General features: G+C 37.4%; 2 protein-coding genes across 4 annotated transcripts; one reads left to right on the top strand and one right to left on the bottom strand.

Annotated features, from left to right (window-relative positions):
- Nucleotides 1–7,422: 7,422 nt before the first annotated feature.
- Nucleotides 7,423–14,455, bottom strand: LOC144704631 (Metallo-hydrolase/oxidoreductase superfamily protein). 2 transcript variants are annotated; one of them, XM_078577113.1, is made up of 9 exons: nt 14,004–14,451; nt 13,011–13,146; nt 12,731–12,858; nt 11,816–11,963; nt 11,536–11,641; nt 10,285–10,343; nt 9,372–9,407; nt 9,180–9,289; nt 7,423–7,583 (listed from the first exon to the last, which is right to left on the bottom strand). In XM_078577113.1, exons 1-9 carry the CDS (start codon nt 14,186–14,188, stop codon nt 7,526–7,528), a joined length of 966 nt encoding a protein of 321 aa, XP_078433239.1. In that variant the 5' UTR covers nt 14,189–14,451; the 3' UTR covers nt 7,423–7,525. The 2 variants fall into 2 exon arrangements, with proteins under 2 accessions (XP_078433239.1, XP_078433240.1); XM_078577114.1 differs by lacking the exons at nt 7,423–7,583; nt 9,180–9,289 and having other exon boundaries at nt 9,392–9,445; nt 14,004–14,455.
- A 5,555-nt stretch (nt 14,456–20,010) lies between these two features.
- On the top strand, nt 20,011–22,961 carry LOC144704812 (putative glycosyltransferase At3g07620). Of its 2 annotated transcripts, none has more exons than XM_078577349.1 (2): nt 20,011–20,935; nt 21,800–22,356. In XM_078577349.1, the coding sequence occupies exons 1-2, from the start codon at nt 20,124–20,126 to the stop codon at nt 22,044–22,046; spliced, it is 1,059 nt and encodes a 352-aa protein (XP_078433475.1). In that variant the 5' UTR covers nt 20,011–20,123; the 3' UTR covers nt 22,047–22,356. The 2 variants fall into 2 exon arrangements, with proteins under 2 accessions (XP_078433475.1, XP_078433474.1); XM_078577348.1 differs by lacking the exon at nt 21,800–22,356 and adding an exon at nt 22,366–22,961 and having other exon boundaries at nt 20,033–20,935.
- The last annotated feature ends 1,293 nt before the right edge of the window (nt 22,962–24,254 follow it).

Raw genomic sequence — 24,254 nt, 5'->3', positions numbered from 1 at the left:
GCTGGGATTTTTGGGTTTTTGTAGGGAGTTTTTTTGAGCCCGTTGTGATAAGTTAAATTTGGAAAGTTTCCTGTTTTCTTCTTCTTCTTCCGAGCTCTAATCATAGAAAGTTTATTCTTTTAATGGCGTTCATTGATGAATGGATTGAAGCAACTAAGGAACTGAATGAACACACACCCACTACGGATTTTCTAATAAACTAGAGGCGGGAGGGCAGCCGTGTGTAAAACTCAACGGCGGCAGAGATGTCCTTGTTCTTAGAGTTGCTTGGAACGATAGCGAGAGTAATACTTTTTTTTCTAAGGGGTCGAGGATCGAAATGGGTGTATAGAGAGGGGAAGAGAGAACCTCGTTGGCGACGCCTTCGTCGTAATTGTAACCAGCTTTCTCGAGCGTCTCGTGGACGGAGAATGATTTAACTTCGAGTTTGAGATATGTGAAGATCGATTAGCAGTTTCACGTTGAAATTTTCAGGTGTATTTCTATCTCTCTCTCTTTCTCTCTCTCTCTCTCTCACTCTCTCTCTCTCTCTCTCTCTCTCTCTCTCTATCTATCTATCTATCTATCTCTCTCTCATCTATCCATGCGCACTCTCAGGTGTATACATAGGCCCTTTTGCCCATCTAAAAACCATCTTGGATCTTTGTGGAGAGGATATGTGGAGATAGACGTATCCATCAAGTTTTCATCCATCATTTATCAAATTTAGAAGGCAAAACATATGTGGAGAAGATCTCATGATATCACAAAATGAATTGATCCTACTGGACAACATTATTTTGATATGTTTCTTCCTTATTCATTTGTATTCTTATCATTCGTTATTAATTTTTACTTATCTCTGTAAAATGTTGAACTCATCACAACATTAGTTGTGATGTTTTTAATTAAAAAATTCATAGTACTTAAGTTACTTTAGTGATGTTAGTATTAAGAATATTTATTTATCAATATTTCGTGTTTCATCCTTATTAAGTATTTTTTAGTTTCCTAAAAAATGTTGAAATGGTCTGTCTAAGTAAAAATGTTGAAATGTTCTTCCTGGTTATTTTCAGAATTGCTTTTCAAATAAAATTATTTTTAAAAATAATTTATTTAACTTTCCAGATAATGAGTTTAAAATTTTATTTCCTCTGTAAATTTGATCTTCTGACCAAATATATAAATATATATATATATATATATATATATATATTTGATTATGTATTTATTGGCGTCCAAGGCATTTGGTATTCAGTTCCTTTTAGTAACACATTTCTAGTTTCTGAACTATAGGATTTCAAATGCTCCCTTTGACTATAAGGTATTCAACAGTAAAAAAACAAGATACACTCTACGTATTCATTAGAATATGTTATTTGGTTTAAACAAAAACGTTGTATTTAAAAATATGTTCCAAATTATTTTTCCGATTCTTTATGAGTCGTTTAAACTAGTACTGATAAGGAATCAGTTCAACTTTCGTCTCACCTATTCAGTTCTTCTTTTTATGTTACCTTTATCTTTTATATTTTAAGTATTGGCATTCTTGATTTGTTGTTATCCATGTAGACTCAGTTCTGCTATTGAACTTATTTTTTATTATGTAATTTATTTTATTTAAAATTTATAATTTTTTTAAAAATTAATTTATAAGATATTAGTATTAAAATTGCCATTGTTCAAGGCATTTGGTGTTTTTTACGGATGTAACACATTTGAATCATGGAATCTAGATATAGTTCTCATTAATCTCAATAACATGTTTTAAAATTTGTATTGATGTGTTATCCTAAGTTATTTTTTAGTACTGATATTTTTATTGCTTTTTGTCCACTACGCATATAAATAATTTTTATTTTCATTCCAGATGTTGCTTTTCATCCATATAGGGTTAAAAAAATTATTTATTTTTTTTCCTAGTTTATACTATAACTTTTCCTCCTGTGTATTAAGATATATTTTATTTTTTACTTTATATTTTCGAATTAACATTAGTTATTTATTGTTATCTCTATGGCTTCAGTATTGTCAAAGTAAAATATTTATCTTTGTTGATACTAAGCTTTTGATCAGTTTTCTCTATCGTAAAATACTACTTCCTAATTAAGGGATTTATCATTTGCTTTCGGATAAGTTAAAAACTTAATTTTCATGTGTGAATTGATGAGTGACTCAACTAGTGAAATTTTTGTCGTTATTTAATGAGTCATTATTAAACCTATAAATCATATTCGTATGCATTTAGTTTGAATATTATTATTATATTGATCATTTTATTAATATTATTTTTAACATTACGAATGAAATTTTATTTATAGTTCTCAGTCATCTAAATATCCTTCTGCTATCTTATAATTATCATCATTCATTTTTGAACTCTATAGTTTTTTCTTTGCTTTCTGCGCACTAAACATTTTAATATTTCTTATGAGTTTAAAATTTTATTTTCCTGTGACATTTTAAGGTTTTGACTCAAAATATATTTCAAAAGTTTTATATTATGTTTATTGAGTTCTAGTTTTTATTCAAACTCTTTCTATTACGTATTTAGGATGACTCTTAACATTTTCGTAATGTATTTTTAGTATGTTTTTACTTAGTATGACTCAAAATATATTTTTAGTTTTCAGTTACAGTGGGGCTCAAAAAGTATCTTAAAGCGTATTTATTTGACCCATTTGGTTCTATGCTCCTTTTACTTTTCTAAATAAACTATTTCAAATTTATTATTTAATGATTAGTGTGCATATGTATCATTCTGATCTCCGTAGTAAAAAAGTAATATACATTTAGTTCTTTTACATGATTTATTTCTTTCCCAAATTGATTTTTTATCACAAATCATTTTTTATTATGTTTTATTTGTCATAATTTATCTTCTATATTTTCCTCTTGCGCTTTAAATTTTACTTGTAATGTTATTCTTGCATTTCAATATTGACCTTAGTTATTTTTTTGAACCAAAGTATCCTAAAACATAGTCCTTTTATTCATGTAACACATTCCAAATAATAAGTTTTATGTAACGTAAGATTCATCTATTTTATGTATTTTAAATGTTCTATTTGAACATTAGGGTATTTAATCATCAATTTTATCCATTATTAAATAGTAAAAATTAATATTGCTGAATTATTTTTAATACTAATATTTAGATGTAATATGGATTTTTTAGATTATTGTAAATATTAGTTCATTTATTAAAAAGTAAACGCACTATTGCCTATTGTGGCTTACCACTACGTATTTTGAGATTTTTTGAAATTTAATTTTCCCAATGGATTTTTTAGATGATTTTTATGGTTCCAAATTTATGTTCTAACTTTCCTCGTTATGTATTGAGTTTTAGAAAAACTAAGGAATAAAAAATTGTATTCTATTGAAAAGCTGAAACTACATGGTTAATAATAGAAACTAAACTGAGGTTAATATTAGAAACTGACTGATTCATAAATTTATGCATTCCTAAGTGCACGTCATTATCTAACCTATTGTAAAAATTTTAAAATATGAAACATTTTTTATAGTTCTGATTTATTTCAATAACCTATCTAAAAAATTATTCTATATTTTCATGATTTTATTAATACTCATATTTAGATATAATATGGGTCGGGAAATCATCTTGAAACATAGTTCTCTAAGGTATGTTGTGTTAGATCCTTAAGAAAATTTTCTCTATAGTTCTGATTCATCTATGTTAAGTATTATATGTATTATTTGATTGTAAGGATATTTAACCATCAATTTTTTAGCCACTGAACTCTCCTCCGCACCCTACCTCCATGATTATAAAAAAACCATCAATTTTATCCATTTATTAAAGCATAAAAAGAAATGATGCTTATTTTCTCCAAGCACTAATTATTATGTCATCACAAGAAAATTGTTTTCCCAATTGGGCATTTGATCCAAAATATGTTTGATGTTATTATTATGTTTTTTGATGATTCCTAATTCTATAAAAAGTAACTAAACTGAGGTTAGTATTATGAACTGACTTTATAACATTCACCTTGGATCTTAAGCCTATGCTCATATCATAAATTTATACACTCCTATCAAAAATTTATACCTTGGATTTTGGTTTTTTATTTTATTGCTACACATTCGAAATACGAACATTTATTTATAGTTCTGGTTTTTAAATAACATATTTAAACAAATTTTTGTGTTATTTTATTAATACCGATATTTAGATTTAACATGGAGTTGGTGGAAAGTATCTCAAGTCATAGTTCTCCAACTTGGTATTTGGTCCTTGTTGTAACACACAAAGAAGAAATTTCATGTAAAGTTATGATTCATCAATGATAAGTCTTTCAAATGTTCTATTTGACCATTAGGATATTTAACCCTCCATTTATTAGAGAGGAAAAGTAGTACTACTTATTTAGTCTAAACAAACACTATGTATTTTGACATTTTTTAAAACGGTGTCCAAATTGAGCATGTCAATATAATATTTTGACGAATATAGAGCTATAGAGAAGGATATATATAAAACTAAAATACATAGTGTTTTAAACACTCATTTCAAACAAAATCCGTTTCATCATTCATGGCAGCTCTCAAAGAGATTGAAAGCTAAGAAATTAGATATTATGTGATGCCAAATTACCGAATAATACATGTATCTATTTTATGAATAAGATCAAGTAATAGAGCAAATTCTGTCTTTCCCTACTAGAGCTCCTCAAAGTCGCTCCCTTAGGTATTGAGTCAGTGGACTAAAGAACATGTGTTGTATTGTCTGCTGCCACAGAATGTGTTGTTGGTGTGGTCAACACACCCTTTTGATGTTGCCTCCAAGTAACATTTCAATCCTGAAGTGTCCATGAGCATCATGGCGGAAAGTAATATCAATTAAATGTTGCAGATTTTTTAGCTTTATGAAATTTTCAAGTTCAAGAAAAAAATCAATCTAGAAAAATTTTACATTTTAGTAACGAAAGTAAAAATCTAGTCTCCTCATCAATTTTATGTTAAAGAGATATAACCATTTTCCTTACAGATATCTAAGTTTTACTTGAAATACAGCCAATTTTAGAATTTAACAATCAAACATAACCAGAAGAACATGACAACCAGTGGCCATCAGGGCCAGATCAAGCATCAAAGCAGAGATGACATACAAGGAGTGCCTAGATGCCATTTTTGATGATACAACTACATCAAGTTTATATATCAAATACTCATCAAGTTTTGTATCAAGTTTATATTTGATGCTAACTGGTCATCTAGGCAAGGAGTTCCTCTCTTGTGAGGGACACAAAGCTTTACTACAAATAGAATGCTGCCATCTGGTGGGACGAGCAGAACTTTGGAAACTTGTGCACATGGATTTCAATCCTCTAGTCAAATTAAGACATGACATGGGAATGCATCCAGAGAAGAGAGAGAAAGAAGTCATATGAGCTAGAGAATTAAGGTATGATCAAGCAATCACTATTAAAATTTTGAGGGTAAGATTTCAAGATTTGCATGAGGTTTACATTTTTGTTCTTCCGATTCCGTTAGAACTGCCATCTGTTTTGCGTTGTACGGAGAGCGTGCAACGCAACGGGATTGGCTCCGTGGGACTTTATGTGGCTATACTCCGTGCGCGACACGCACGAAATGGTGTGCGTGCGTGTCGCGCACTGAAGGTGCGAAAAACCCTTCAGATTCGCTTATGCCCCGCTGCGTGCGGTGCGTTCTGCGGGTTTTAAAAGAAACTTTTAGCACTCAAACCGGCCCACTAAGGGCCGGTTTTAATAAAAAAAGGTTTTTTATGTTTTTATTAAAAGAACACATAAAATAAATTGTAAAAATCATTTCTAAATGCATAAAAAACTAGTTTATTCATTTCGAAAAGACCATTAATTTTTAGCTTCTTTTTATTTATAGAAATAGATCAATTAAAATCATTTAAATTGTTCTAATCATCATTTTAAACCATTTAAATGTGTAAATTGACCCAAATATTGATTAAAGGTATTATTTAACTTGAAATTCAAGGAATTTATTATTTTAACCTAAAATCATGATAACATGCGCTAGAAATAAATGTTTTATGCATTAAATGCCCAAAAAATATGATGAAATTAACACTTTCTCAACTCTTATTAGCATGTTATCACTCTCTGTCTTGCTTTCTCTTCTTCTCATGCTTTATCTCTCTTGTTCTGTCTCAATCTCTCTCTCACGGTCTCTATTTCTCTTTCTATTTATTCTTCAATCTCTTTCTCATGCTCTCTCTCTCTCTATTTCTATTTTAATCTCTCACTTAAAGATAGAGACACAGAGATCAATAGATATAAAGATAGAAGTAGAGATAGACACAATGATACAGATAGAGAGACGGATATAGATAGTATAGATAAAGAGTTACAGAGAGGGATATAGATTAAAAAAGAGATAGAGATCGAGACAGAGATGGATATAGATATAGAGATAGAGGTACAGATAAATATAGAAATAGAGATAGAGTTTGATGATTAACCATATACCCTAAGTCATTTGTGACTCTCACATGGATGAAATATTATGTGAATATATGGTTACCACCAATGATAAAGGTACCATTAGAGAGTTCATTTGTTATTATTTATGTTTTACAGCATGATTGTAGCTTGGCATCCAAAGGTTGGAAAATAAACATATCGATTGGGATAAATCGTTCATTGTTTACTGAATATATATCCTAATTTAGTTAATCAATAAAGTTGATCAAATAATGCAAAATAGTCATTAAAATTACTTCCTAGACTGATATATGAACCTCGAGGATCACAAGCACAAGATCTATGGATATTGGAGGATTTGTTTATGTGGTGTTAATGACTGTTATCCAAATAAGTACAAATGTCCAATAAGGACTTTGTAAAAATGCCCAAATAAGTAAAATAGTGGGGAAAGAATTTCAGGTACCCATGCTAGCCAGATCTGGTAGCTTTCCTCCCAGAGAAAGAGAGATAAATAGAGACACACGTGGACAGAGAGAAACCAGAGAAAGTGTGAGGGAAAAAGAAAGAAGATACAGATTATTCTCTTCATGCAATTGATTACATTACAATTTCATCTACTTGGGCTTAATGGATCATACAAGTTGCACAATGGGCCTTGGGACAGGACATAATGGCCTCCCATGCATATACATTATGCAACTGTTAGCTTTATCATTGTTATCTATATATTTATGCATCTATCTATACAACCTTTTCTATTCACAGCTGTTTTATTCATCTTAAAATGAATGACCAAGTGTTTGGTTCCTCAATACTCGCATTTTATGGAAAAGTACTTGGATTTCACTGTAGAAATTTTACGTACACACGACTCGTAAAATGTACAGTATGTAGACATGTAATTGTAAATATAATGATTTATACATCACATTGAAAGGTGGATATAGCTAGTGTACTTTCTTATGAGTCACAGATGAGAGGCTCTTGAATCAAATGCTGGAGAATTTCGACCACTAAAAGAATTGCATAAGTTACAAATAGAAGCCCAATAGGCCCATTAATCTAGAGAGAGAGAGAGAGAGAAAGCGATCTCGTCACAAGTCGAGCCGAATTTTCAAACCATCATGGGCTAGCTGGACAGGGATCCCTTCCCTGCAAAGGGTAGTTGGAATTATATTTCATTCATCAAGCTTGGTAATCAAAAACATGACCTCTCTCTCTCATGATCCAGTTTGATAAACATAAAACACAATATCTCTCTTCCACTCTTCCTCTCCCAATTTCACCATTGTCAAAAGCCTCTCTATCAGTCCAAGATCATCTTTCTTGATCCAAAAGGCCACCGACATAATTCGAGATGAAGTTTATTTCATTGAACTCGCCACATAGACCTCACTGATCACCCTCTCTATCGAAATTCCAGCATACAGTTATGGGATAAAGATTGTGTAAGTCAGCTCTCCACTGAGCTTAGCCATTTCTCTCTCTACCACACTCGATCTATCTCCCATTTTCTCTCTTTACATAACCAAAAGCCTAGGCTCCCCATGTAATAGATTTTCTTTTCATTCTATTAACCACTTTGCAGGATCAAACTACACTTCACCAATGAGAACACTCTTCTCTTCAAATGTATCTCGCTTCTGGTGTTTCTCTGTCCACACGGATCCAAAGGCCCTTCCCAATATCTTCCTCCTTCTGTTTCTCTCTTCGCAGATATTTAAAGGCCCTTCCCCATGTCCAGAAGAAGCTTTATTTTCAAAGTCCCTGTTTCTCTCTCTATCCATCTCTTTTCCTATGTTTCTCTCTACAGAGGTCCAAAAACCCTTCATTTTTCAGGAGAAACCTCCTCTCCCTACAAAGATCCAAAGGCCCTTCCCAATATCTTCCTCCTTCTGTTTCTCTCTTCGCAGATATTTAAAGGCCCTTCCCCATGTCCAGAAGAAGCTTTATTTTCAAAGTCCCTGTTTCTCTCTCTATCCATCTCTTTTCCTATGTTTCTCTCTACAGAGGTCCAAAAACCCATCATTTATCAGGAGAAACCTCCTCTCCCTACAAAGATCCAAAGGCCCTTCCCAATATCTTCCTCCTTCTGTTTCTCTCTTCGCAGATATTTAAAGGCCCTTCCCCATGTCCAGAAGAAGCTTTATTTTCAAAGTCCCTGTTTCTCTCTCTATCCATCTCTTTTCCTATGTTTCTCTCTACAGAGGTCCAAAAACCCTTCATTTTTCAGGAGAAACCTCCTCTCCCTACAAAGATCCAAGAGCTCTTCGCCATTTCTAAGATTAAACTTCTTTACAAGACTCTGTTTCCTCTCTCTAAGTATCTCTCTTCCTCTGTTTCTCTCACTACAGGGATACAAAATCCTTTCGCCATTATGCAGAAAAAAATTTATTTTCCTCTGTTTCTCTCTCTATCCATCTTTTTTCCTCTTTTTCCCTCTACAGAGCTCCAAAACACCATTTTTCAGAGGAAACCTCGTCTCCAAGACTCTGTTTCCTCTCCCTACAAAGATCCAAAATCTCTTCGCGATTTCTAAGATTAACATTCTACGCAAGACTCTGTTTCCTCTCCCTAAGTATCTCTCTTCCTCTGTTTCTCTCACTACAGGGATACAAAATCCCTTCGCCATAATGCAGAAACTTCCTTTTCCGAGAACCTTCTGGGCTATCTTCTTGACCTCTTTATCTCTCCTCTAACTTCCTTCCCAAAAGCCTAGAAATTATAAAAAATGTGGAATCAACTCACCTCCTAGACCATTCTGCCAGTACTAGGTTGTCTTCATGGTGATCAAAATCGTGGGTCATGCCCACAAGAAGCGCCCTCTTAGGGAAGATCCTCTTGATGGCATGAAGAGTCTGAAACAGAAAAAGACGATTTGAGGAATTTTGAAAAATGAATTAAAAAATAATTTAAGGGAAGCAGGTAGAGATGAAAAACCTGGGGAAAACACAGATGCGTATTGTGGGATCTCACCTGCATTGATTTCATCAGTTTTAGAAAACGACATCCCCCTGATGAGATATATATATGTTATCTATGATTATATTGTTTGGGAATATGCCATGCTTGTTATCGCTTTGATTGTGAGCTGCAAATTTCCTAAATATATTGGGGGGTCTCACCTGCAGTGATTTCCAAAATTTTAGGTAATGAGTACAGGCATGAGAATATTCCATGCTTACCCGAATGCTGATGCTTGTAAACTATTTGATTATGAGCAAGAAAGTAATATTCGTATATTCGAATGGTGATAATGATTTTTTAAAAGGATGTAAGAGAATATATGTGATTGTTTGCATTACGATGCTTGACATCGCCTCTGATGTATGAGGCAACTGTATATTTATGTCCATGCTTTTACTGATGTACAAGCAAGGCTCATGGACGGAATCCAATCCGTCATCAGTCATGCAGCCTGACCTCAGAGCAGGAACAGAATGAAACAGTTTACGGCCTCTAGTTCCAGCCTGTACCGTTCTGTTCCATCATCAAACGCCAATGAATAGTCTAATTTCAATGGTCCCACTGTCTGGTCCACCATCCGTTCCATCCAACCCCCCGACAAGAACGGAATAATCAACAAGCCCTGTGATGGACAAGTGAATGGAAGCCTGTCCCTCCATCACAAACAGTTGTATGTTCCGTCCAGGACCCATATGTATGATAGATCCATTCTTAAGTGTATGGTGATGCTTGAAGAAATGACAATTGTGATTTCATTGTGCATGCTGAGGCTGATGCAAGAGGAATTTTGTTTTTGTGCATGCTGATATTTCACATGTATATGATTATGACCCGATGAATAGTTAAGTTATTTATGAAATTCCACGTGGGCAGGGTCATGGCAGACCTTGTAGAGGCAGTCTATGATTAGAAGATCCACCTGGCCGACCCCAGATTTGGAAATGACTGCAGATAAAGGGAGATAGAGAGGTTAAGCGCAGTCAGGCCAATGTATATAGAAAAATGTTGAGAAAAGTCGAGTTTTTCTCTTACTTGAAATTTCAAAATAAACCTAAGGGGCTGATTTTATTAACATAATTGTGGTCGTCAATTTTTTTATCTTTTTCTTTTTTATGCATGCAAGGAAAGAGAGAGGGGAGAGTTAAACGTGTAAATGGCTATTTGCTTCAAGTTGAACAAATATCAGCTGATATGGTAACAAACATAAAGTAAGACGTATCAGGACACGGACATTATGATAAAATAGAATGAATAAAGGAAAGGTTTAAAAGAGAGGGAAGTGGACGGTTTAAAAGTGAATGGATATTTATGTGATTTCGACGTCATAATTTCATCAAAGGACATCGACGGATGACATCCCATGAACTCATAAAGAAACTCTGATGCGAGAAAGGTTTGTTTTGCAGATAGAACTTCCAGATAAATATGACGTCAGAATACTCTAATATAATTCGCAGTATCTTTAAATCAAATGATATATAAGAATCCAACTAAACTAATAAACTTGCCGGCAGGTTTTTGAGCTCAACAGATTATAATCATAGTAGCATTCCTTGGTGAATCATCTAAATCTCCAGGTTAAACATTCATACAAGAGTCATCAAACGCTTGATGTCCCGTGGGGCAACATCTTAATAGTCATGGTAAGATAAGGTAGCCTGGTTCTCTGGGCATTATGTAGGGCAAGGATTGATCTTGAAATTCAGGAACTTAACTGAATTTTTAGTCTTGAAAACCTCAAAATAATCCTCAAAATCATGTTTATCGTTGAAATATCGAATCTACGCCAATTTAGAGCCGTGATAAACTATGATCATCTGTTTTTCCGACCTAATATTAAGCAGTAAGAAAATTTATACTAGCCATCATTATATAATATATTCTCCAAACATATCAATCTCATCGGTCAATATAGAACCACACAGTGCAAGTTCATCATATAGAACCAAATTAAAGAAAATAGAACGGGTGGGACACTAACAAATGAAGAAAATAGAACGGCGGGACACTCAACAAGTAAAGATTCTTCTCAGAAATGAATTACTCTTTCATTTTCGCTGAAGAAAATGAATCGCTCTTTCATTAGTTGACTAAGATATATATTTACGCCCGTGGACAAAAAAGAAGGCCCAGTTACCATATTCAGTGGTTTCTGGAAAACGTGAAACATCAGAAATATATGCTATTCTTGATTTTTCCCCAAATAGAAAACCGAGTGATAAGTAGTCTTCCCCATGCATCACCTGCATCATGAGATATTGCACATCAAAAGAGGAAGCACGAATTCTTAAATATTATAACATTATAGTCATTAACTGTAGGTAAAGAACCAAAATTTCTAACTTCAAATAAAACTTTCGGAAAAAAGTTTTTCTGAAAAATAACATTAGAATAATATTTTTTTCCTCAAAACTTACAGGCAAGGGAGTAAATTGCAGGCCTGACACAGTGAAGGGCTTCTCACAGTCGCTTTCTATTATTCTGTACTCAAGCTGAGCAACACGTCTCACTTCCTCCCCGTCTTTCAACTTCCTTGGAACCAGATAAGGAAACTTTGTTGCGATACTTTTTCCCCCTCAACAATAAAACATCCATGAGAGCTGTGTTCATTATAAATATAAATAAACTGGTTTTAAAATTAAACCGCTATTCCCCTGAGTGGAGAACAGTAATGCAATAAACTTGTCTTGCTCTCACTTGCATAAAATTTCAATGATTATTACACCGACAAAAAAAACCCAAAAACTTGAAGTGTTTTAATAATTTTTCCGAACCCCTTTAAAAATGAAAGGAAGATTGATGTAGAATATCATGCTCATGACTCCAGTGATAGGAAAATTCAAATTCAGAATATGGTTGGAGGACGATGATGATTTTGCCATCTTCATCTGCTACTAACCTCATCGGCATTGTCATGATCATCGTTTCTGGTAGCATATTCTACATCATCATCCTAGCTCTCTAGAAATGATGATGATGAGGAAAATCCACCATCGTCATCGCCATCTTGTCGCAGATAAATGAGAAGGACAATGATGATCATCAACGTCCTCTCATCATCTGAAAGAGGCAAGACAGAGAAAGCCATATTTACAGGGAAAATCAAAGTATCTAAAATTAGAGTGTCCTCTCATTGTCATATGTTATCATCCTCGCCATTGATCTGCCTGTGTATGAATGATGATGATGTCAACCACTTCGTTAACACCATGCAACAAGGACGATGTTGATTCATCATTATCCTCTTGCCATTGTCATCAGGCACAGAAAACCCTACTTCAGAAACAAGTTAAGTTTCACAGAGGTAGAAATGATAATTTAAGGATTAATACCTTTCCATGGAATGTTGTGTGAGGTATATCGGCATGGGATCAATGTCATTTGTAGGACTGAAGGGTTGGACTAGTCGTATGTCATCCAAACCAAGAATCGCATCTGCATGTTCATGGGTCAAAATAACCTGCATTTGCAGAAAAAGTACAATATAAAGTCAAAGATATCTGAAGAAATACGAGATTAGATGAGATCCTTCAACGTTTAACTATGAAATTAACGAGCCCCGCAAAGATGTCTGAGAAAAAAAATGAAAAATTCATGAATTTCTCTACTAACGGAATCGATTTGTGGTATCTCATGTCGAGTGAACCATCTGAGAACTTGCTCTCTGAAAGTCTTCCCGACATCAATGATTATATATTTATGTTCACATTCATCAGAGCAATAATCAATCAGCAGGGATGTGTTGCACCTGTCCAGGAACAAGAGTTTAGTGTCACTGCCACGAATTCGTGAAAAAAAAGGCCATAAAGTTAACTTGAATGAAGCAATCTGGTTGAATTCGGCACATTAGATTGATCAATGACGGGGATTCAGATTGATCACAGACTTGCTTGAAACATTTGCACCCACAAACACTCAAGAAGAAAATGGCTTCAGGAAAATCTCTATTTCACATCATCCCACGACTTCAAACAACACCACATCACGTTCTTACGTATCATATTAGTTGTTTGGCGGTAAAAAAAAGTGTTCGGCGAATTTCCACATGCATTTAATTTTAATGAAGCGATCTGGTTGAATATCCTACGCAGAGTGCATAATACATTCAAGTTGAATGTCTGGTCGAATTTCATCATACATTCAAGTTTAATTCCCGTCGTCGATCAATCTACTTCACATCATCCCACGAGTTTAAGTAATATCATACCACGTGCTTACGGATCAAATTTCTTTTGTTTGGTGGCGAAAACATGCGCTCGGCGAATTCTGTCAAACAATTCATTATAATGAAGCACTCTGGTTGAATCCGGCGCACTATAATGAAGCAATTCATTACAATGGTCGAATCAAATTTCGTTTTTTGGTACCCGATTCATCAAAGCAAACAAAAGAATTTCACATCGAAGAAATCTGGTTCAACTCAACTAAATTTCAACTAGATCAAGAGAAAACATCGAAGCCGATGAATTTCCAACTAGATTTCACCGGCACTAAATGTACCACGATTCGTCAAAGCAGACAAAAAAAAATTCACATCTCTAGATACATTAACTAACAGATTTGGCGAAAAGAAATAAGTGGGAAAGCAATTCACGTGGATCTTACCTGTAATTTGGGTTAAGCTCGGGGGGAAGTGAGAGAGATTGGATGCAGACTGCGCAGGGAGAGGGAGAAGGGCGGATCAGACAAGTGGGATAGGGGACGGAGCTAGAACAGCCCGTTCCAAGAAACACGAGCGAGGATCTGGCAGATCCATCTCCATGTTCTTCGGCGTAGCCTCCGTTCTCCATTCTCTCCTCCGATCTCGTTCTCCTTTCCTTCCCGCACCAACTGTATAGAGAGAGAGAGAGAGAGAGGAACAGAGGGAGAGAGAAAGAAAGAGTAAAGAGAGACAAAGTGAGAGAGAAAGAGAGGGGAACAGAAGGAGAGAGAGAGAGAGAGGAACAGAGGGAGAGAGAAAGAAAGAGTAAAGAGAGAGACAGAGAGACAAAGTGAGAGAGAGAGAAAGAGAGAGGAACAGAGGGAGAGAGAGAGAGAAAGAAAGAGTAAAGAGAGACAGAGAAACAAAGTGAGAGAGAGAGAGGAACAGAGGGAGACAGAAAGAAAGAGTAAAGAGAGACAGAGACAGAGAGACAAAGTGAGAGAGAGAGAGAGGAACAGAGGGAGAGAGAAAGAAAGAGTAAAGAGAGACAGAAACAGAGAGACAAAGTGAGAGAGAGAGAGAGAGGAACAGAGGGAGAGAGAAAGAAAGAGTAAAGAGAGAGACAGAGAGACAAAGTGAGAGAGAGAGAAAGAGAGAGGAACAGAGGGAGAGAGAGAGAGAGAGGAACAGAGGGAGAGAGAAAGAAAGAGTAAAGAGAGAGACAGAGAGACAAAGAGAGAGAGAGAGAGAGAGGAACAGAGGGAGAGAGAAAGGAAGAGTAAAGAGAGACAGAGATAGAGAGACAAAGTGAGAGAGAGAGAGAGGAACAGAGGGAGAGAGAATGAAAGAGTAAAGACAAAGTGAGAGAGAGAGAAAGAGAGAGGAACAGAGGGAGAGAGAGAGAGTAACAGAGGGAGAGAGAAAGAAAGAGTAAAGAGAGAGACAGAGAGACAAAGTGAGAGAGAGAGGGGAACAGAGGGAGAGAGAAAGAAAGAGTAAAGAGAGACATAGATAGAGAGATAAAGTGAGAGAGAGGGCGGAGGAGAGAGAGTGAAAGAAACAGAGGGAGAGAGAAATAAAGAAAGTAGGCATTGGGAATCGGATCGGATCGCATCATTTGAATCTTGATCGATAGATTCGAGCTAACCAATGCCGATTCGAACTGATCGGTTCGAATGTTTCGATCGAACAGACCCTTTGTTCGTGTTCAATCAAAAATTTCGATCGAACAATTCGGTTCGTTCGTGTTCGATCGGCCATTTGTTCGAACTGTTCGAAGAAATGGCCAGTGGCCGCCAGCGGGTGCCAGCGACTGCCTGTGGCGGCCGCTGGCTAACCCAGTACTGCAGGAGCCGAACTGAACACCGAATTCGGATTCCAACATTTGATTCGATCCGATTCAAACAATGTGTTTGAATTGGATCAAATTAGAACATTCGATCCCTACAGCCATCTTGTTCGTACAATCTGATCCCAACCCGATGCGCAGATCGGGTTTGGGTCGGATCTGAACTGGACAGATCAGTGTTCAGATTCGATCGTTCGAATGCCCGATCCCTAAGATAGAGACAAAAAGTGAGAGAGAGAGACAGAGAAAGAGAGGGGGAGAGAGCGAGAGAAAGAGAGAAAAATAAAGAAAGAGGAGAGAAGAGAGAGAAAGAAAGAGAAATAAAAAGAGGAGAGAGAGGAGATAGAAAGAGAGAAAGAGAGAAATAAAAGAGAAGGAGAGAGAGAGATAAATAAACAAAGAGAAGGAGAGAGAGGAGAGAGAAAGAGAGAGAAATAAAGAAAGAGAAGGAGTGAAGAAGAGAGAGAGAGGAGAGAGAAAGAGAGAGAGAAATAACGAAAGAGAAGGAGAGAGAGATCAGAGAGAGAAAGAGAGAGAAATAAAGAAAGTGAAGGAGAGAAGAAAAGAGATAGAGATACAAAGACTGAGAAATAGAGAGAAATAAAGAAACAGAAGGAGAGAAGGAGAGAGACAGAAAAAAAGAGTGAGAAATAGAGAGAAAGAAAGAGGGAGAGAGAGAGAGAAAGAAAGAGAGGCTGAGGGAGAAAGAAAGAAACAGACTGAGAGAGAGAAAGAAAGAGATGTTGGGACAGAAAGAAAGAGGGGGAGAGAGAGAGAAAGAAAGAGAGGTTGAGAGAGAAAGAAAGAGGGGGAGCGAGAGAAAGAAATAGAGGTTAAGAGAAGAAGAAAAAAGAAAGGGAGAGAGAGAAAGAATGAAAGAGAGGGAGAGACAGAGAGATATAGAAAGAGGAGGAGAGAAAGAAAGAAAGAGAGGGGGAGAGAGAAAGAGAGAAAGAAAGAGAGGGAGAGAGAGAAAGAAAGAAAGAGAGGGAGAGAGAGAGAGAGAGAAAGAGAGAGAGAGAGAGAGAGAGAGAAAGAAAGAGAGGGAGAGAGAGAAAGAAAGAAAGAGAGGGAGAGAGAGAAAGAAAGAAAGAGAGGGAGAGAGAGAAAGAGAGAAAGAAAGAGAGGGAGAGAGAGAAAGAGAGAAAGAAAGAGAGGGAGAGAGAGAAAGAGAGAAAGAAAGAGAGGGAGAGAGAGAAAGAGAGAAAGAAAGAGAGGGAGAGAGAGAAAGAAAGAAAGAAAGAGAGGGAGAGAGAGAAAGAGAGAAAGAAAGAGAGGGAGAGAGAGAAAGAGAGAAAGAAAGAGAGGGAGAGAGAGAAAGAGAGAAAGAAAGGGAGAGAGAGAATGAAAGAGGGGGAGGAGAAAAAGAAAGAAAGAGAGGGAGAGAGAGAGAGAAAGAAAGTCAGGGAGAGAGAGAGAGAAAGAAAGACAGGGAGAGAGAGAGAGAAAGAAAGACAGGGAGAGTGAGAAAGAAAGAAAGAGAGGGAGAGACAGAGAGATAAAGAAAGAGAGGGAGGAGAGAAAGAAAGAAAGAAAGAGAGGGAGAGAGAGAAAGAAAGAAAGAGAGGGCGGAGAGAAAGAAAGAGAGGGGAGAGAGAGAGATAAAGAAAGAGAGGGAGGGGAGAAAGAAAGAAAGAAAGAGAGGGAGAGAGAGAAAGAAAGAAAGAGAGGGCGGAGAGAAAGAAAGAGAGGGGAGAGAGAGAGAAAGAAAGAGAGGGAGAGAGAGAAAGAAAGAAAGAGAGGGCGGAGAGAAAGAAAGAGAGGGGAGAGAGAGAAAGAAAGAGAGGGAGAGAGAGAAAGAAAGAAAGAGAGGGAGGGAGAGAAAGAAAGAGACAGAGAGAGAAAGAAAGAAAGACAGAGAGTGAGAGAGAGAGAAAGAAAGAAAGACAAGGAGAGAGACAAAGAATGAGAGGGAGAGAGAAAGAAAGAAAGACAGGGAGAGAGACAAAGAATGAGAGGGAGAGAGAAAGAAAGAAAGACAGGGAGAGAGAGAAAGAAAGAAAGACAGAGAGGGAGAGAGAGAGAAAGAAAGACAAGGAGAGAGACAAAGAATGAGAGGGAGCGAGAAAGAAATAAAGACAGGGAGTGAGAGAAAGAAAGAAAGAAAGACAGAGAGGGAGAGAGAGAGGAAGAAAGACAGGGAGTGAGAGAAAGAAAGAGAGGATGAGGGAGAGAGAGAAGGAAAGAAAGACAGGGAGAGAGAGAAAGAAAGAGAGTAAGAGGGAGAAAGAAAGAAAGACAGAGAGGGAGAGAGAGAGGAAGAAAGACAGGGAGTGAGAGAAAGAAAGAGAGGATGAGGGAGAGAGAGAAGGAAAGAAAGACAGGGAGAGAGAGAAAGAAAGAGAGTAAGAGGGAGAAAGAAAGAAAGACAGGGAGAGATAGAGAGAGAAATAAAGAAAGAGAGAGAAAGAAATAAAGAACGAGAGAAAGAGAAAGAAAGAGGGCCGAGAGAGAAAAATAAATACAATGTAGATTATATAATTATTGAATCACTAGAATGAAGCACCAAAATATAAAATGTGACTGTTAATCAACCTAATACAATATATAAAGTATTGACACTTGGTGATATTTTAATGCCTGTTAATCAACCTAAATTGAGTTTATTCGCCCACCCCCAACACATGAAGTTGTTATTTCTCATTCTATTTCTCAGGATGAAAAATGCGAGTTATATATAATACAAGGAACTGGAAATAGTTTCCAAATGATCCATTTATTTTCTCTAGGTAAATTATATTTTTAATCAATTTTATAACTAAAATAAATTAACTTTATCTCGCTGGCTCCGTTTCTAATCTCTACCTATCTTACTATCTATGTCACAATTTTTTAAAACTTATGTTTAGTCCATAGGTTTTGTAACTCCAGCCGTTTCAAAGATAAATTTGAAGAAAGAACAGATTTCAAAATTCTTAAGGTATGTTTTTTCCCCTATAGGATAAACCAAGTAGTCTGGAAATAGAGATTTTCATAATATGCTTTGATAATATGAGATTTGAGGAATATCACAACCAAGTACTGATCTACCTCAAATTCTTCTATGTGTATTCCAATTCTAAAGTTCACAGGACTATACTACACTTAAATGTTTCTACTCGTTCATTGTCATATCCATGGTGGTGCCAAATTACTTGAGCTAAATACAAACTTCTCTAATTCATAGGCTTCTATATATCTCTAGTTTTCTAAAATTATGACCAAAGAAATATGCATAATGTTAGTTTACCCAATAATGTGCATGGAGTATTGTATTATAAGGAATGCCCAATAATGTGGGCAGACTAGAACTAGATCATTGAACATTTAAAAAAAAAATGAAAGCTGGCCATTCAGAAACTAAGCGAACCCACCAAGAATTTGAAAACCCTCTTTCTCATTTCCCACCTGCCTCTTCTATTTATACCCAAGTTTCAAAAACTATGAGTAAAGTAATATCCACAATGTTAGTTTACAAAGTCTAAGGAATGCCCAAGAAAGTAGGTGGACTAGGCCCTCTAGTATTTTCATTTTGAAAAAAATGAAGGCTGCCCATGCAAAAACTAAGGGAACCCACCAAGAATTTGAAAACCCTCTTTCTAATTGCCCACCCTCTTCTTCTATGTATCTCTAGTTTTCTATTCAAGTAATATCCACGATGTTAGTTCACAAAGTCCAAGTAATGCCCAAGAGAGTGGGTGGACTAAGCCATTAGTAATTTTCTTTTGAAAAATGTGAACCCACCAAGAATTTGAAATACCCTCTCTCTTTACCACCTGCCTCTTCTTTTTATCCCTATTTTATAAAAAATTATGAGCAGAATAATGTGCACAATGTTACTTTACAAAGTCTAAAGAATGCCAAAGAAAGTAGGTGGACTGGGCCCTCTTCTAATTTTATTTTTTTAAAAACACGAAGGCTGCCAATTGAAAAACTCACCAAACCCACCAAGAATATGAACACCCTCTTTCTCATTTCCCACCCTCCTCTTCTATTGATCCTTAGTTTTTTTTTAATTACAATCAGAGTAATAGCCACAATGTTACTTCACAAAGTCTAAGTAATGCCCAAGATAGTGGGTGGACCGAGCTATCTAGTAATTTTATTTTTTTAAAAAATGAAAGCTGCCCATTCAAAAACTAAGGGAACACACCAAGAATATGAAAACCTCCTTTTCTCATTTCCCACCCTCCTCTTCTATTGATCCCTAGTTTTTTAAAATCTTGAGCCAAGTAATATCCAAAATTTTAGTTCACAAACTCCAAGTAATGCCCAAGAGAGTGGGTGGACTAAGCCATCTTGTAGTTTTCTTTTGAAAAAAATGAAACCTTCCCATTCAAAAACTAAGGAAGAACCCACCAAGAATTTAAAAGCCCTCTTTCTAATTTTCTTTTGAAAAAAATGAAAGCTTCCCATCCAAAAACTAAGGGAGAACCCACCAAGAATGTGAAAACCCTCTTTCCAATTTCCCACCCTTCTCTTCTATTGATCCTTAGTTTTTCAAAAATTGCAATCAGAGGAATAGCCACAATGTTAGTTCACAAAGTCTAAGTAATGCCAAAGTCATACTGTAATTTTCTTTTAAAAAAGGAAAGCTGCCGATTTAAAGACCAAGGAAGAACCCACCAAGAATTTTAAAACTCGCTTTCTAAGTTTCTTTTGAAAAATATGAAAGCTTCCCATTGAAAAACTAAGGGAGAACCCACCAAGAATTTGAAAGCCCATCTTTCCAATTTCCCACCTTCCTCTTCCTCCCATGTCGCCTCTCCCCCATCGCCGAAAGCCATGTCCACTCCCCTCCCACACCCTTCTTCTCTTCCTCCTCTCCCTTCCCCTCTCTTCAATCTTCCTTCTCATCTCCTCTTCCTTCATCCTCCCCGCTGAGCACCAACCCAGTACAGAAACGGCCACGTCTCTACCTTCTAAACCTCCATCGGAAACCAGCCCAGAGAAGCAGGAAGCAGAAGAACAAGGAAGAACACAAAGAGGAAGAAGAAGAAGAAGAAACGTTGGGCCTTACCGAGACTGGGAATTATTCAGAGAAACCCACGAAGAGATGAAGGCCAAATTGAAAATCTTCGCCTACCCAGATATCAGTAACGCCTCCTCCCCCTTCGCCGGCGTCTTCCTCCCCCTCCCCGACCCTTCAAACCGCAAGCTGGGCAACTACTACAGCGAGCACATCTTCAAGATCGCGCTCCTCCGAAGCCCTCTTCTCGTATCCGGGCAAGAAAAAGCTCGATTTTTTTACATACCCTTCTCCGCAAACGCCCTCCGCAACGATCCGAGGGTGAAATCGGAGGCGAAAATGGCGGAATTCGTCGGCGATTACGCTGAGAAGCTGCGCGGGAAGTTCTTGGCTTGGAACGAGTCCGACGGGGCGGATCATTTCTTCGTTGGGTGCCATTCCGTGGCGCGCGCGGCGGTGAAGGGGCTGCGGGCGAAGGCTTTGTTCGTGGGTTGCTCGGCGAGCTACTTCCAGAGGAGCTTCGTTGCCCACCGGGACGTCTCGCTGCCGCAAGTCTGGCCTCGGCCCCCCGAGACTAATCTCACCCCGGCCCTGTCCAGGTACTTGGTTGAAATCTCCTCGCCATCGACCCTCTTTGAACTTGTTGGCGTTCATATTTTTGGTCCTTGCTAGGGGCGATAAGTTCGTCTCAGTTTGTGTTTGTGCTTGTGTTTTGTGTTTTGTGTTTGTGTTTTTGTTTTGGTTTGTGTTTGTGTTTTGTGTCTGTGTTTGTGTTTGTGGTTTGTGTTTGTGTTTGTGTTTGTGGTTTGTGTTTGTGTTTGTGTTTTGTATTTTGTGGTTTGTGTTTGTGGTTTGCGTTTCTGTTTGTGTTTGTTTTTGTGTTTGCGTTCGAGGATGAACAAATGTTGGTTTGTGAATAAATGATTTGATAGTCTCCCTTCGGTTTATCATTTATTTACTGCCACCGCAGCCTGCCTCGTCCTTCGAGCAGCTGCCTCCTCCGGGGATGAGTCCTTGCTAGGGATGGTTAGTTTGTCCTTTTGATGCCGACCTAACAGCCAAAATTTTGTGTTTGTGTTTGTGTTTGTATTTGTGCTTGTGTTCAGTTCGTTTTGTTCGTGGACGAACTGATGTTGGTTAAGTGAATATATGATTTACTAGTCGTGGTTCATGAATCATTTATTTACCGCTGCTGCTGCTGCCTCGACCTCGACTGCCTTGAGCAGCTGACTCCGTGTGGGGGGTGGGTCCTTACAAGGGATGGTACGTTAGTCCTCTCGACATCAAAAAGAACAGCCAAAATTCCCTTGAGTTTGTGCTCATGTCCATGTTTGTGTTTGTGTTCGGTTCGTTTGGAAATGGACCTATGTTGGTATGGTAAATAAATGATTTACTAGTCATCGTTCGTGAATCATTTATTTACCGCTGCTGTTGCCTGCCTCATCCTCGACCACCTTGAGCAGGCGGCTCTGCGCCCGGGATGGGTCCAGCACAAGGAATGCATCCGAGAGCAGAGAGAGGACCCGCATGATGCCGCCATATGTGCAAACTAAGGGCCACAGCATCTGGTGCAGCAGTGGGAGTTCGGTGGCGGTTCCCTTGCTCTTGAACCATTTGCTAGAACTCGTGAACCATTCTGTGTTTGTGTTGGTATTCGGTCACGAATATTGGCATGTTCTCGAACGAACGGAATTTTTTTTCCGTCCCTAGTCCTCGCTGATGTCGTTGACTCGACGAGTGCTCAAATGTTGAAGACTGACGATGTTTACTTTGCCAACACCTTATATTCTAGTAACTATTAGAGTCGGGTGTTCATCCCTTGTTATAGCTCAAAAAAAAAAACACCTTATATTCTAGTAACTATTAGAGTCAAGGAGAGAAGAAGGTACGCAAGAAGATAGATGAGAAACAGTTAGATTGTAGTTAAGGGGTAAAGGGCATGCAACTAAATCAAGAACATGCAAAAACAGGGGCTCCTCTTTTGTTTATCCTATAAAGATTTTTAAAAGATTTATGTTCTTTTGGGCAGGACAAGGCTCGTGTTCTTTGCAGGAAGAGTGCAGAACTCGCAGGTTCGCAGGGAGCTGATTGGGCAGTGGGGGAACGATTCCGCCATGGATATCTTCTCTGGAAGCTCTCCCTTCCCTTACGAGGAAGGTTTCCGCAGGAGTCGATTCTGCCTCCACGTAAAAGGATACGAGGTGAACACGGCGAGAATATCAGACGCTATTCACTTCGGCTGCGTCCCCGTTATTCTATCTAACTACTACGACTTGCCCTTCGCTAACGTGCTGGACTGGAGCAAGTTCTCTATCGTACTCAACCATAGAGATATCCCCATGCTCAAGAAGGCGCTGCTTTCTGTGACTCTCAGGGATTATCTCTCCCTGTATAATAACCTTCTCCGGGTTAGGAAACACTTCGTCTGGCACGTCCCTCCAAAAGAGTATGATTCCTTTTACATGACTGCCCATCAGCTCTGGATGAGAAGGACGAGTCGTCTTGGCCACCTTCATTGATATTAACTGCCAGTGTGCAGAATTTAGTGTGTTTCTTTGTCAATATAATGGATCATATGAAAGATGAGAGCTTTCTACTGGTTATTTTTATGTTGTGATCATTGTACTTCCGATGTTTCGTTCGAAATTAGTGCACTCTGACTTATACTAAAATGAACACAGTGTTTTAAACTAATGTGATGTTTCCGTTGAAATTAGTGCTTATCTGACTAATAATAAAATGAACTCAATGTTTTAGAGTAATGATCTATCTATGCTAGACAACACTAATTCGGGATCACATCGAATTTGATCGTTCAGAAGTTGATGGAATGCTTCAATCCAACCAAAGGCAATTCGATGTGAACAGGTTGAATATGGAATTGGACCGAGTTTCATCTAAAGATTCTAGGATTCAATTTCAGTGATCAAACCATTAAAAAATCGAGTAAAAATGTGACAATGAAAATATATAGAAAGATCATAAGGTATTAGTATAAGGAAGACTTCTAAAAATCACCCATTATTAAGATATGTCATATAGATTGTCAAGAATAAAATGTACTAACATCTACTTCTTATTAGAAAAGATCGTAACGAACCGTGAATATTAAAATATCTTAAATACATCCATTTCTTAACATATATTTTAAAATATCATCCATATGTCAGGTCTGACAAATTGGACATAACTGACGTCTCTAATACATATGATGGGACTGATGTGACCAACATCACTGACCCAACCAACTGAATCAATTGAGGTGGTCAAGAAGAAATGATCAACTTCACTGGACCAACCCACCGACCCAACCAGGAAAGTTTCACAAACGTGACCAACCCATCCGACAAGTTGACTAACGTCACCAACCCATATGATGGGTCTGATCAAGATAAATTAACTAATTTAACTGACTTGAAGGACGGGCTGACTAGACGGACACGACTGACATCATTGATCACATTAACCAAACTGATCGAGAGAAAGTCACTGACCGGATTGACCGAACAAACCAAGACAACTTGACTGATGTCACTAACCCATATGAAGGACCCATCGTGATTCATGCGACATCACCAATTGAACCAAACAAACTATTCGTGGCTGCCTCACCGACATGACTGACCCAGTCGACTAAATGACCAACATCACCAACAGCTATGAGGGGTTTGATTGAGACAACTTGACATGCAAAACTGACATGCAAGATTTGCCACCAGAAAACATAACCGACATCATCGATCTGATTGACTGAACCAACAGAGAGGATGTCACTAACCAGATTAACCAAACAGATCGTGACAACTTGACTGATGCCACCAATCCATTTGATGGATCTGTTATGATTGGCGTGAGTGATGTTGCCACTAGGCTACACATGTTGCTGGAGCCAGCATCACTGACGTGACCTACCTGACA

The sequence above is a fragment of the Wolffia australiana genome, chromosome 6 (genome assembly GCF_029677425.1).
Source record: "Wolffia australiana isolate 7733 chromosome 6, ASM2967742v1".
Taxonomy (NCBI): Eukaryota; Viridiplantae; Streptophyta; class Magnoliopsida; order Alismatales; family Araceae; genus Wolffia; species Wolffia australiana.
This window is presented reverse-complemented; position numbering and strand designations above follow the sequence as displayed.